Raw genomic sequence first — 13,737 nt, 5'->3', positions numbered from 1 at the left:
GCCTCCGGGAACGAATCGGGGTGCGCGTGCCGAACCCGCAGGATACGGAACCGGCACGTGACCCTGCGAACGTGAGCGCCTGATTGCGACGGTCCACCTTTGACTCCGCAACTTCGTTCACTATCAATTTACATTCCTCGGAATTGTTTTCTTGGTGCTCATAAAACATCGCCTTGTCTTTATTTGCCTTGGGAAGTCTCTTGCTTCTGCTCGTATCACCCAAGATGGCGACAAAGGCCGCTTTCAAACGGGCAAGTGGCCAGACCTCAGGCCAATCGGTTATCCGTGGATAGTGTCTAACAATACTTACTATAGCTCACTCGTGAATACCAAAATATTCAAAAAGATCCTACGCCGTTTATTGTGACCCATCCATCCGAGACCAATATCCTTGAGTAAGTGATATACCTCCCCTCGGATTGCCGTGTGGCCGCAGAACTCAAGTTAACCTGCTGTAGGTGGCATTACATCCTCACTGGACCTCCAGGCACTCCTTATGAAAATGGACAGTACTGGGGTACGTTGATCTTTCCTCCAGAATATCCATTCGCTCCCCCCGCTATCCGCATGCATACACCCAGTGGCCGATTCCAGCCCTCCACTCGACTCTGTCTAAGCATCAGTGACTTCCACCCGAAATCCTTCAACCCCGCTTGGGAAGTTTCGACCATTCTCATCGGTCTTCTCTCTTTTATGACCAGTGAAGAAATGACCACAGGAAGTGTCAGTGGCTCGGAAAGTGAGCGTAGAGTGCTTGCTGCGCGATCTCGGTGGTGGAACTCGACCGGAGGAGGTTCCCATGTCAGTGCCACTGCCGGCATCACTCGAACTTCCAAGGGTATCAACAATGTCAAGGCGGGAGATGGAGGTTTCAAGTTTCGCGCAGAATGGCCTGAACTCGACCAGGAAAATTTGGCTTGGATGAAAGAGCATCGCATCGATTCCGCCACCGGCCAGATTTTACCTGACCCCGATGCGCCCACCAAGTGTTCCCCAGAGACAAGTGCTTTGCGTCGACGACCCAACGGTAGTGCTCCTGGAATCGGTTCTGTCGTGGACGGTGGACACGTTGCGAGAGAGGCAGGTCAAGGCTGGGCTGGACGAAACCGAGTCTGGATCTGTGTTGCTGTCTTCTTTGGTTACGCACTGATCTCACGACTATTGAGTGATATGCGAGCATGAGACTGAATTGGTTTTTTTTTTAAATTATGTTAGAATACCCTTTGTCTTCATGTTTTATCCTAGGCTTTTCTTCTCTGTCCTGTCCTTAGCGGGTTCGCAAGCATTATTCAGGTGCCATGGTTTTTTCTCTTCCAAGACAAAGTCCAAAGAGTTGTTGAATACTTGAAGAACCTTTGAACCTTTATTTCAAATTTATGTTACACCATTGAACACCGGATCATCCCAGACGATTAGCGCTGAATCGGGCTTGTGCTCGACCGACCCCCCCCCCCCGCATTGGCAACATTGGCAACGTAACTACGCTCCTTTTCTCTTCTAAATTCGCCTTCAACCAACTGCATATTCAACTATCCACTTCTTAATTGGTTTGTCTTCTGTGTTTTGTCTCTCTTCCTTTGCATTCCGAACTTGCCTTGGCCTTCGGATGGATCATCTGCAGCCTTTCACCTTTGGTTCGCCTCGGCATACTCATTCAGGTCAGTGCTTTCAGGTTTGGACATATCGCATGTTGGCTGGGGAACCGGGCCTTACTGAACCCTGACTCCTGTTGGCCTTTTTTTGGATCCTTTGCCTCTTTGGAGTTCAAATTCACATCCTTTTTTAGTGACATTGGTTTTCCTTTGTTTCTTATTTGTCTATGGACTTCCCCATAAGTCAGCATCGTTAGAGTTGCACCAAAAGAGGTCCCCTCAGTTATGAAGAGCGTGGACTGAACTACTCGACTAGAACCCAAGGCTAAACCTGCGCCGCTGGATCGGCCTTCCTTTACATTCATTGATCACGATGATGACTTAACCTCCAAGAGGATAAAAGATGTCAATGCACGCAAGGCTATTCGCTCCCATGTTATGCGCGATGTACGCCGACGTGAGAGACTTGCTGGGTTGAAGCGAACATCCAGACAGAATCGTGGGCAATCCGATACTTCCAAGGCGACCGTTGGTGAATCAGACGAACAAAGGTTGGTGTTGCGGGCTTCATCTCAGTCTTCTGCTTCGTCATCCATACTGGACGCAAGCTCTGGAGATGGTTTTACCTCTATCTATCGTGGGCGTCCTATCAGGTGGTGTGCTGGTTATCCTTTGCCTCTCCATTCAAATCCTAATCCACCTACATCATGGTTTCTTGATCCTTTCTTTACGTTGCCCGGTACCAGTGAGCTTCCGTCGATGGTTGCACACTTGGTGTACTACTGTAAGTATTGTTCATTTCAAACAATGCCCAATGTGCTGGTCATGACAAGTGACCATGCCGCATGAGTCTGCCCAGAGCTCGAGCTGACTACAGGCGGAAGGGAAAACCATATTCGTACCGATGACTTTCCCGAACACCAGCAAAGACTCAAACCAAGAGATGGAACTAATGGTTCGATCCTCATTCTCGGACCCGGGTAGTTTCTTTGGGCTGATGAGCATGTGCGCTGCACATCGAGCTGTTCTCGCAAGCCAGCGATCGGGTAATTGGGACTCGGTGCTTACCAATGACCCTGACTATTGTATGATGAGAGCAAAGTCCATTCAAGAAATGAGCGCAAAAGTGCGGGATCCCAGTCGCAGACTCAGTAATGAGGCGTTTGATACCATAATCAACCTTCTCACTGGTTCGGTATGGATTCTGTTTGAAATTGCCGGGTTGCTGTGTTACAGATCTAACATCCTACAGCTGATCATTGGAGAATTCAGCGAGGTTCACACTCATCTAACAGGCCTTAAAAGTATGGTTGATCTGCGGGGGGGAATAACAGACGAGAGTATTCGTTCTTCCTCTATGTTATCTGCTATCATCACGTACGTATTTTTTTTTGGTTCACTTCTCTACTGAGTTCCGCTCACAGTGGTTTAAACAGAACTGACATCAAAGCTGCCTCGGGCCTAATGACCAAACCCGTTTTCCCATTAACTTGGGATGCACAGCCAATCCCTTCAAAGATCCAACAACGAATAAGACCACTAGCTTCGTCTCCCCTCAACAGGCTAGGCACGGGATTTTCGGCCAATATGTTCCTCAGTCCCTCGTTATTGAAAATAATAAGCGTGCTTCGGGACATGGTATTCTTTAGCATCACTTATCAGACAAAGCCCACGGTCATTAAACCTGGTGACCAAGACTTTTTCCGCATCCTCAACTGCGAAGTAGAGCATCAACTTCTCAGCTATATCTATGCAGAAGGTTCCACCAACCCGGAGCCCAACCTTCATCCTCTTGAAGCAGTCACTCGAGTGGCATCTATATGTTATCTCAATCACTTCCTGATTGTCTCACCTTCATCATCTGGGTTGGGTCGAGCCCTTACGAAACACCTCAAGACAGCGTTGGATGGCTGCAAATTGTCTCTTCTTGTGGCGTTACCAAACCAAACCTTTGGACTTTATGTTTGGGCATTATTCGTCGGAGCCCAAGGTGCCCTTGGTCAGCCTGAGAGACAATGGTTTGTGGAGCGACTGGCCCGTGTCGCAATGATATGTAAATGGCAATCCTGGGAGCAAATTTCAAAACTTATGACAGAATTTTTCTTTGTTGCAGCTTTGGACAGCTTAAATTGGCGCTCTATCTGGGATGAAGCGATGACTGGGTTTGTTATATCGGAGTCGGAAGAACTGGAATTCTCATCCCTTCTTGGAACGGGTGCACTCTCCCTTATTTAGCTCTCAATTATGGGCACTTGCACATTTTGCACGGCAAACCCCAGCAGTAATAGTAATAACAAGCAAAAGAAAACAAAAAGAAGGAAAATTCGCGAAGATTTTAAATGTACAACATATAAATTGTGTATTGAACAGACTGGAAGGATGTAAAGCCTTCTGGGCTCCAGGGCTGATTTGTTTACATCTCACCGCTTTAGGCCCAGCCTATCACGAGGCACATTTATGTCATCAAAAAAAAAGTCCACGGGTCCGCTTTCTCCGGTCTTATATCGCGCTTTCGCTGTCGCCTTGGATCTCACCAAAAGAATTTATTTGCTTCATACTTCAAAATGGGTTGGTTCTGGGCAGACACCCCACAGGCTTCAGTAGCTTCAATTCGACAAGCATCCTCAAATGCATCTCCTCCAGTTCGTTTTGCGCATCCTGTATGCTTTGATCATTTAGACTGACTCTTCTCTGAAGCCGGGATGCCCGATGCATGAATCGGGCTCGAAGCCCTCACCCTTGCCAGCACCTGCTGCTGAATTTCCCAGCAGCTGCCCCATGAAGTCGAAGGATTCTCCATTCTACTCAGCCCCGAAATCAACACCGGCGCAAACCCCGCAGCCACTCACCGACACCGTAGCGCAGCCCTCGACCCTCTCAAAACTTAATCCTTTGAACTACATGTTCTCGTCTATCTCCCAAGAGCGCGCAGCTAATCAAACAGTCGACCTTCCTGTTGAACGCGAAGGCTCTTCAATCCCAAGAGGCGATGGTGAAGGCAACTGGGAGTATCCGTCTCCGCAACAAATGTACAACGCCATGTTGCGCAAAGGACACACAGACACACCCCAGGATGCAGTGGAGTCAATGGTTGCAGTGCACAACTTCCTGAACGAAGGCGCCTGGGATGAGATTGTGGGATGGGAGCGCGTGTTCGCCAAGGGTCTCAAGTCTGGATGGGAACACTGCCGCCGCGGCGAGGAAAACCTGAGCATGGACTTGACTTATGCTGACGAGAATGGTAAATTTGATTTGACCTCCGAGCCTCGTCTACTCCGGTTCCAGGGCCGGCCGCAAGAGTGGTCACCCAAGGCACAAATATACCAGGCACTGAGCTGGGCGTATCCAAGCAAGTTTGAGTTAGACTTTCCTCGTGGTATTTACACCAAACAGATAGCTGACTCTAGTTTTAACAGGACAAGCCCTCCATTTGACCGCCACGATTGGTATGTCATCCGCCAGACACCTTCGGGTCCGAAGGAAGTTCGATACGTGATCGATTACTACTCTGGGGATCCAGATCCTCACGGACTGCCTGTCTTTCACCTTGATATCCGCCCTGCGTTAGATACACCGACAGCTGCTGTTGAGCGCTTAATAAGGTGGGGAGGTGATGTCTGGTGGAGGGCTAGCGGCGCATCCGTTCGTGAACAGGCCTCTAAGAGTGCTTGACAGCTGCAATGACCAGGCTGTCTGCTTCTCCACTCCACTCTGCAATTATTCAAAGGCATGGCGCTGGCGTTCCATTGCTTATCTTCGCTTGTTCTTGTACGATGTTCATCTTCTTCCCTCGTGTCCTATATCGCAACCTTGGTCTTTTTCCGCCAGTCTATGAAAATAGACATATGATAATGATATTTTTGCATTAATTTTTACTTGTCTCCTTAAATACCGGAGGTTCCATTCATACTTTGCTTGCAGATTACCTTGCACATGGGTGCATTTCTCTAAATGATCAAAGATAAATCAAGCATAGCTGTGACTTTTTTTTTCATCTTTCAACAGGCATGCCACCTGAACTTTCATATCAACAGTGAAGAATGGGGCTTGTATGGTACAAAAGAAGAATGAAGAATTGGCTTAAACATTAGGGGATAGTTGGTCATACTTGACGCAATGCTCAACACTCTCGATGCTGGCCTGCAGCATTCCACGAGCCTCCAGACCTACCCAAACCCAGAGCATTGAGTAGTCGCCTGAGCGAACAGTCTCCAATAATGAACTTCCAGATCCCAATTGTCGTAGAATAGGAAGTGCACTAGACAAAGTCAGTTTTAGTTGAACAAGTCAAAAGCCTTGTGAAGGATTAAACCCACCTCTTGAACAGATCTAGGTTGGGGTTCAGACTACGTCCTATTCCTTCAAGCAGCAGACATGAAATGACGACGTTGACGAAATCTCCTTCAAACCGAACGTGGTGCCCTCGGACCATAGTCAATACCTCACTGAGAATATCACCGATCTTGACAGTCCCCAGAGCAAAGGTTCGAGACTTGATGCTCAGAACCAAATGCTCCATTTTCAGCGCAAATATCTCCGGATCAATGACCTCTTCCGGTGTTCGGCATCGCTCGACCATAAGCTGACCAGCTCGGTATCCATCAAATTCAGCGATTGCCCGAAAGAGGTCTAAGAAGTTCCGCCGATTGGTCTCATTTAGCTGAGTGACAAGACCAGTGTCGATAAATATCAACTGCGGTCGATACCCCTCTTCGTTGAGCTGGGACAGAGCAGCCTTCCAATCATCAGTGTCGTTGAGATTCGGACGTAGCCGCTCAAGGACTGCCTCCGTCACATCAACTTCGGCCCGCGTCGGGGCATTGAACGCACGCGAACGCTTGCCGAGGGAAAGGTCCAGCTCGCTGGGCCGGTAGAAACGAACCATGATATTCCCCGGATGGAGATCGGCATGAACAAAATTGTCTATGAGCAGCATGTGTAAGAATGCATCAAGGCCTTGATTGGCAATATCGTGCTGATATAAACCTCCGCCGATATCCAAGAAGGTGGCCAAGGGAATGCCCTGGGCAAATTCCTCAACCAACACCTCACGGGTGGTGTATTCTAAGTATGGGTATGGGAACCAAGCAGTAGTGCGAGAATTGAATTTCTGGCGGAATATGACGAGGTTGGCAGCTTCAATCCGAAGGTCCAGTTGTAGCTTCATCATTTCCCCAAACTGTTGTACTTCATCAGGGAAAGACAGCCAGTGCATTGTGGGAATGGCATTGATCATGTGAGCAAAAAATGACATGATCCGCAAGTCTCTATGTATCAGTTGTTCAACCCTGGGGTGCTGCACCTTGATCGCAACATACGATGATGGCACCCGCTGCGGGGAACTCTTGACCAGCACGTCGACATTTTTTCGAACCTTCTCACCCAATGTTGGTGGTTCAATGCCCAATTCTTCTTCATTTGTTGCAGCAAGGCTTGGTCGTAACTTCGCTTTGTAAACCTGTGCAATCGCTCCAACGCCCAGTGGTTCCTCCTGGAACTCTTCAAATATGTCCTCGAATGGCAGTCCGTTGAATGCTTTGCGGATGATGCGCTTCGTTTGATGAAGTGAGTGGGCAGGAGCATTCGAATGGAGTGATGACATTATATTACACATTTCCGGTGGGAAGATATCTGTTCGTGACGCAGCCCATTGGCCGAGCTATGCAAGAAGTAACCCTGTCAGTTCCGTCAATAGATAGTTCTTCACCAACAAAACCATACCTTGATGAAAGCCGGACCAGCCCGCTCCATTGCTTTCACCAAGAACCGATACCACCACAGTGTGCCAGACCGCGCGCCATCCCGATCCTGCACTTTTCGACCAAGCCAGATGGCGGGCACCGTGGCGACGACCGGAATGAATATGACGACAAGGTGAACGAAGCGAAGTCCTGTAGCTATAGGGTCATAGACATAATAATAAAAGTAGATCCATAATGTCTGGCAGAGCTTCGAGACGCCTTGCGCGTCGGGGGAAACCGTCTTTCGGACCTCTTCGCGCGAGGCCTCTAGCATCTGCATTTCTCCAGTCTTGTCGTGGCCATCATTCCCTTCCGCCAGTTTCAAAAAAGCCGCTGGCGCCAGAGTGGTCATGAGCATCCCACCTATTACGGGGACCCCCCGCGGAATGCCTTTCAGTAGTTGCCGAGGCCATGGCGGGCAACTAAAATGGTGTCGGGGGAGACGCGGAAGTTCTCGTTTGAGACAGAAACGGCCGAACAGACCGGCCGCCCTCATGTTATCATGCAGACATATAATATTAGCATAGAATGGTGAATTTAGTAGAAAGGTAAAGATTGAAGTCTAGCCTCGGGATAGAATTCCTGGTCAAGATTCTGGACGACAAGCACGTGCCGCGACGTCATATACAAACAAGACAAACCCATCAATACACACGCTCGCAACTTGGACATCACAAAATTTCCACAACTTGACCAATCATGAAAATTAATCTATTCATTGTACTGCGTACGCTGTACATAAAGAGCTCTGCTGAGGCTCTGGCTAAATTTCCAAAATCGTCGACGCCTGCATTCCATAACCACATTCATCGTCCTTCGTCCGCTTGCAATCAAATATTACCCAATCCGGCAATATACATGACCGATCATAGCTCTTTGTCAAGGAGAAGGGGATGAGGAGGTCAATCTTGTTTTATAGCGGTTTCTGTTAGTGACTGCTAGGACTTCCATGTTCTGAAAACGGATTCTCAAGCTTTTTTCAACCAACCGGAAAGATGGTCTTGCTAGACATAAAACTAGGCCATGATGCCCGAAGACTCACAGTGACATTTCCATCATCTTCGACTCCTCGGACAACTGCTTGATGGCGCGGGAACTGTTAATCATGGGTCGCACCCAGAACCTTCGCGATATCGAGTCCAACAATGAGAAAAAGCACTCGCGCTGGCGTGATTGGGCCTTTGTCCTTCTGTGGGGCGTTATTGGCTATGCAAGCATCATTTTTATCGTGTTAGCTTACTCCAACCCCGGGCTTATACCCTTTTATATCTCTTCGCTGCTGTTTCGCAAAGAGATTTCTCCTTTTTTCGCATTTTCGCATGGAACGGGTCATTACTCTAAACCGCAGGGCTTCAAGATAGTTGCTTTAGTTCCCTTCCACTACCACGAGCGTACAGCAATCTTGGACTGCTATTTGCAGGTATGTACAATCTACCCCTCACTATGTATATGGATCACGTCTGACACAATTCAAGAAAAACTTGGTCCATAATAATGGATTTCTTGATCAGGTTGTCTTTGTGCCGCAGACCGATGACGCCGTCAGCATGGATTGGCTGTACTCAATCGTGAATCAAACACCCGCATATAGTATATCCTCTCGCGGCTATGAAATGGAGTGGAAAGTTGCAAAGGATGATGTGATGTACATCCGAATCGACGGCGACACTGTGTTCCTGGAGGATAACGCCATTTCGACCATTGTCAAGACGAAACTCGACAATCCAAGCACGCTGATGGTATCAGCAAATGTGATAAATGAGGCAGCCCTCGCATCTCTTCACAGTCATCCGGGAACTGCACTCCCATATCTGCCTGAATTGTACGACGTGAAACAACCATCTCGATCAAAGTCACAACTGAAGCACGACTGGCGCGCCTCGAGTCTTCCAAGCTGGCAGGGCCCCCTGAACTTCGAAGTACCCAAAGACTTTGAGCCACCATTTGAAGGGCATCGCTGGCTACTCCCCAGAGATACGGGCTCTGGCCGAGATCCTATCGCGAGATCCATTTATACCGACACTGGTCCGACTCTACATGATTGGACTGTTGGTGCACAACAGCACTACTCATTCTTGCATCATCTAGAACACAATGATTTGGGCCATTACAAGTTTCCGATGTGGGTCGATCCGAATGAGCCCACAAGCGAGAATTTCGGGTGCTTCTGGGGTAATGATGCGGCGCATGTGCACCGCATGTTCCGCAACAACCAAAAGGGATCCTCCCACAACTGGCAAATGTCGGATGGTTCTCGTCCACATGTCATTATAGATGGCAAGGGGCTTGTTTCACACTATTCTGCTCGACAAGGTGCGACTGGTCTGGATGCCACGGATCTCATAACTCGTTACCGGGCATATGCGCAGGAGAAAGTGTGTTTGCAGACTGAGTGATCTCAGAACCCCTGGCTGGGTATCATATTGTGTCGCTTAACGAAGGAAGTTACATGTGAATATGCGTATATACCCAAGGATTTTTGTTCAAACTCTGCAAGTCTACAACTAAAGCACATATTTGGCCGAGGCATCACATCATATACAACAATGATAATACTGATGCTCCAAACGCATCATATCATGTTGGAGCTCTCCACCTAGGCATCTGTTCCAGCCTTCAACTGTGACGCATTGACCTTCAAGAAGTCTTCCAGCATATCTTTATAACCCCCAGGAAGTGTACCAGACTATCTAATGGTTAGTAAATGCCTAACGCTGTCTTAGGGCAAAAAGCTCACCTCGTTTGTCAGCAGTCCTCGCACAAGCACATAAGCATTGTCGCGGTCTTTGGTCTCTTGCGACTTGTCTGGCTCTTCTGAAATGTCTTGATTGGGTGTGCCCCAACCTAGGGTCGTCTTGAGCAACTCGGTAACCTCTGTCTTGTGCAAGCAGTCCAAAACGGCGGCACAACCTAGTTTGTTTGTCGCCATTAAAGCCAGAGCAAACCAGCCTTCACTGCGAACGACAGGCCACTGAGTCTGTGTGATCATCGCACCTACTGGCAGCGAAACACCCTCGTGCAGGGTGTATAGCCGGTCCAGCAAGAACATTGCTTCTTCGTCTCCATCGCGAGCCTTGGGGCTAACAGTCCGACAGATTGAAGCAACTGTCCGTCCGATTTCAGTCTTGATTGGCGTAGAATCTGTTTTTTCGAAAAGAGACAGGAGCAGAGAAAGATATGTCCTGTGGTGAGCCGGGGAATTGACATCTTGTGAGAGAGGAGCGAGAAGACGTGAAATGTTATCCATTGAGGAGATGATCACCTGACGCGCGATACTTGCCGCCGAGAACTGAACCTGTGGAACAGATTCATACGCCCATAATCGTGAAATGGCAGGAATGATACCAGCTTGTCCAAGAATGGCTCTATTGTCGTCGGCAATTGCAAGGTTCTTCAGGAAACCAAGCGAAGAATGCAATACCACACCACGGGCATCTCCCTTGAGAACGGATATCAATTCTTCGTGGATTTTCAGCTCCCTAACCATCACCTGGCAGACATCGTCGGTCCGGGCGAGATTTCCAAGCATGACACAGGCGCAGATCTGAAGTTGATCTTCGGTTGCAACCACCCATGACTTCAATGTCTGCGAAAGAGGCGAGTCAAGGGGGTAGTATTGGGCGAACAACGGTGAGGCAGATACCTCAGCCAAAGCCTGGTTGATTTTGAGGCGGAGCTGTGCGAGAGCCTTGACATCTTCGCTCAAAGAAGGGTCCAGCACAATCGAAAACGAATGGCGCAGGACGTCCAGCACGCCTTCCACCATTCCATTCGACACACAAACATTCTGGAACTTTTCATTTTCTAGATAAGCAGCAAGAGAAGTTGCCAATGATGAGAAATGTGCAAAGTCAAGAGTCTCATCAATGGCAAGCTCCATCAGCAGTAGAATTGTTCCGTCGGGGGAGTGTTCAAAGCCTTCAGCTGCAAATTACATGTTAAATTGGGATGCTGACTGGGGTTGAGACTAAGCATACCTTGTTCTGAGGCCAACTCAATCAGGTCGTATGAGAAATTGAGTAGAGCCTCGTTGTCTCCGATCTCGCCATCTTTTATCAACTTCAATAAGATATAAGCTGTCCGGTTGGCAGCGATCTGAGAATGTGCTGGTTCTGGTATCACATTAGCAAGACTTGTATCACCGATCAGTTCTTTCTGGACCTACTGTAATCCATGCAGATGTTGTAGATTACTGGAATGGCAACAAAAATCAAATCTGGATCAAGGAAGTATCGAATTATAGAAAGCGTATAGTTTCCCTCGACAACAATATCTCGATTCTCGTCTGCATCAACATTAGTTATGTAGGCACGGGTATAAGTGATTGCGGCATACCTGTATCGGCACACGAGTTTCCAATAACTCGCAAGGAGTGAAGCAACAAGTTGGTATCAACATCGCCCTTCAAAGAAACCACATCTAGGAAGAATTTAAGAACGCCAGACTGGCCAAATGGAGCACGCCATGAAGCTGAAACACAGTTAGCAAGTTATAAATTTGACATATTTAGAGTACCTGACTCACGATCTCTGCTACCATCTGCAATAATCTCAGTAGCTTGAACCAAGTAATCGGAGTTACAAGCCCAGAGCTTTTGCAGAGTGGCTTTCACGCTTTGCAGAGTGTCAACGTCCCGTCGCCCGCATTTTGTTTTTGTATCGGCCTCTTCAAGAGAAGCATGGATTTCCTTGAGGTCGAAGCTATTTCCAGCCTCGTCGACCTCCTGGGCCTTTTCAATGATGTCTCGCAATTCATGGAACATCTCCTGTTGTTCCTCCAAGTCAATGATTTGCTTGTGGGGTGGTAAAGAAAAAGAAACCTCCGGTAGATCAGAGAGAATTTTTTTGATAGAAAGCAATTCCAAATCACCCCTTTTTGAGACTGAGTGGCTATCATCTCCGTGAACGGCCAGATGGGCGGTAGATATACCCGCGGAAGACATCTTGCCGAATCGAGGCCAGATAGTTGCCTCCGGGGTGTGGAGTAGTTTGGAAGGGTCCGTGTGGATTTGCAGATATGAAGATGCGAATTCCTTGGCCGAACGGGAAAGGCCTCCTCAGTTAGATGGAGGAGCCTAGATGGCAGCCTGTTGACCCCGTCGCAACAATTCAAACACTGTCAACAAACAGCGTATACTCTGATATCAAAGTATTGGCGGCTCTTTATCAGGCAACGTGGTCCTAAAGTGGATTTTTGATATAAGCGGAAGGCAAGCGGCTCACCAGAAATGTCGCAGATACACAGTAAGTTTAGACTCTTCGTGGAGAGACGAAGTGTGCTGCCTGAGGTGGATTCAGGCACCCATCCCATTTAGGTTAGGCCCGAGTACAGTGTGTGGAGCCATCATGTTTTCTCATTTGGGTAAACACGAAAACTGTGTTGTACTCACATGTGTGCCATCTATTAATCCACTGAGATCAGATATCAACTTTCGTAATTACATGTTCCGCTCGGACTGCTGTTGGGTGCGTGCTTGGGACCTTTTTGGAAGCTTATCGGTACGGAAAAGAAACCCAGATAAAAAGTGAATATATATCTGTAGGTGACATACAACATGAGATTGATTTATGTTGTACAGGATTTTTCTCTCTCACTAGAAAGTTTTGGCTATCTGAATATGTGGTAGGCAAAAAGACATAGATGTGTCGGGAAAAAAGAAAATGGAGCTGCGCGGAATCGAACCACGATATTCAAGGAATGAATCATGATAATTTCCCGGTCGGGGAGAATTACATAAGCTTGATGGACTAACCATTATCCTACAGTTCCTTAACCAGTAGCCTAAAGCTTCTAATTTTGGGAGATAGAACCGTCAAGAGTGTTCATACTTCACAATCACCCAGCCTCATTATGTGTCAACAAGAGCATGGAGACGTTCACAAGTAAGAACACTCAGCATTCCAAAAATTCTCACTTGAATGCTCGATCAGCATTACCTCATAGTGAAGCACTCCATGCTCAGTATCAAATTTGAGGTAGATTCATCCAAAAAATTGATTCCTTGGCGTAGGGTCTAGGGCACGCTCGGGAACGTGATCTCGGGGCTCCCGATGTTTTCATTGCATCCAACAAATTATTTGTTATGCCCATCAGGCGCTCTTATTAGTTTGGTTGCACCCTGGTATTGCGGCTCTGTATACAAATACAGGGGGCGCAAGGCCTGGATAGCTTTAACTTTGGCGTAGAACGTAGGTTTCTGTAACCTAACATCATCCTTACTGATATCTAGGAGGATCAAAACTACTCTAGGATCGATGGACAAGGCATTTTGATTGGTTGAAACTGTTGAAAATGGTGTGGTTAAACCCCAATTTAACAAATTCTATACAAGGAAGAATGGCGAACCAAAGAAGTTCGTACGAGATAGCAAGAGGGAAATTTTGATACACCAGATTTGGCTCGTT

General features: G+C 47.7%; 6 protein-coding genes across 6 annotated transcripts; 4 read left to right on the top strand and 2 right to left on the bottom strand.

Annotated features, from left to right (window-relative positions):
- Positions 1–224: 224 nt before the first annotated feature.
- Positions 225–1,182, top strand: Pdw03_2842 (Ubiquitin-conjugating enzyme Ubc6, putative; the record flags this gene model as incomplete). Its single annotated transcript, XM_066100300.1, has 3 exons — positions 225–251; positions 316–395; positions 459–1,182. 3 exons carry the CDS (start codon positions 225–227, stop codon positions 1,180–1,182), a joined length of 831 nt encoding a protein of 276 aa, XP_065955700.1.
- Positions 1,183–1,606: 424 nt separating this feature from the next.
- On the top strand, positions 1,607–3,827 carry Pdw03_2841 (Ubiquitin-conjugating enzyme E2 6; the record flags this gene model as incomplete). Its single annotated transcript, XM_066100299.1, has 5 exons — positions 1,607–1,658; positions 1,909–2,376; positions 2,477–2,787; positions 2,845–2,969; positions 3,029–3,827. 5 exons carry the CDS (start codon positions 1,607–1,609, stop codon positions 3,825–3,827), a joined length of 1,755 nt encoding a protein of 584 aa, XP_065955699.1.
- A 329-nt stretch (positions 3,828–4,156) lies between these two features.
- Positions 4,157–5,264, top strand: Pdw03_2840 (Cytochrome c/c1 heme-lyase; the record flags this gene model as incomplete). Its single annotated transcript, XM_066100298.1, has 3 exons — positions 4,157–4,234; positions 4,290–4,951; positions 5,009–5,264. 3 exons carry the CDS (start codon positions 4,157–4,159, stop codon positions 5,262–5,264), a joined length of 996 nt encoding a protein of 331 aa, XP_065955698.1.
- A 408-nt stretch (positions 5,265–5,672) lies between these two features.
- Pdw03_2839 (Ubiquinone biosynthesis protein, putative) lies at positions 5,673–7,691 on the bottom strand (the record flags this gene model as incomplete). The annotated part of the gene is made up of 3 exons (XM_014682182.2): positions 5,673–5,850; positions 5,909–7,251; positions 7,314–7,691. The coding sequence occupies 3 exons, from the start codon at positions 7,689–7,691 to the stop codon at positions 5,673–5,675; spliced, it is 1,899 nt and encodes a 632-aa protein (XP_014537668.2).
- Positions 7,692–8,438: 747 nt separating this feature from the next.
- Positions 8,439–9,729, top strand: Pdw03_2838 (mitochondrial-processing peptidase subunit alpha protein; the record flags this gene model as incomplete). Its single annotated transcript, XM_014682183.2, has 2 exons — positions 8,439–8,753; positions 8,809–9,729. 2 exons carry the CDS (start codon positions 8,439–8,441, stop codon positions 9,727–9,729), a joined length of 1,236 nt encoding a protein of 411 aa, XP_014537669.2.
- A 200-nt stretch (positions 9,730–9,929) lies between these two features.
- Positions 9,930–12,275, bottom strand: Pdw03_2837 (GTP binding protein, putative; the record flags this gene model as incomplete). The annotated part of the gene is made up of 6 exons (XM_014682184.2): positions 9,930–10,019; positions 10,071–11,257; positions 11,311–11,445; positions 11,499–11,618; positions 11,669–11,803; positions 11,858–12,275. 6 exons carry the CDS (start codon positions 12,273–12,275, stop codon positions 9,930–9,932), a joined length of 2,085 nt encoding a protein of 694 aa, XP_014537670.2.
- Between the last annotated feature and the right edge of the window lie 1,462 nt (positions 12,276–13,737).

This window comes from Penicillium digitatum, chromosome 1 (assembly GCF_016767815.1).
Source record: "Penicillium digitatum chromosome 1, complete sequence".
NCBI lineage: Eukaryota > Fungi > Ascomycota > Eurotiomycetes > Eurotiales > Aspergillaceae > Penicillium > Penicillium digitatum.
The sequence above is the reverse complement of the archived record's forward strand: the minus strand, read 5'-3'. Positions and strand labels throughout refer to the sequence as shown.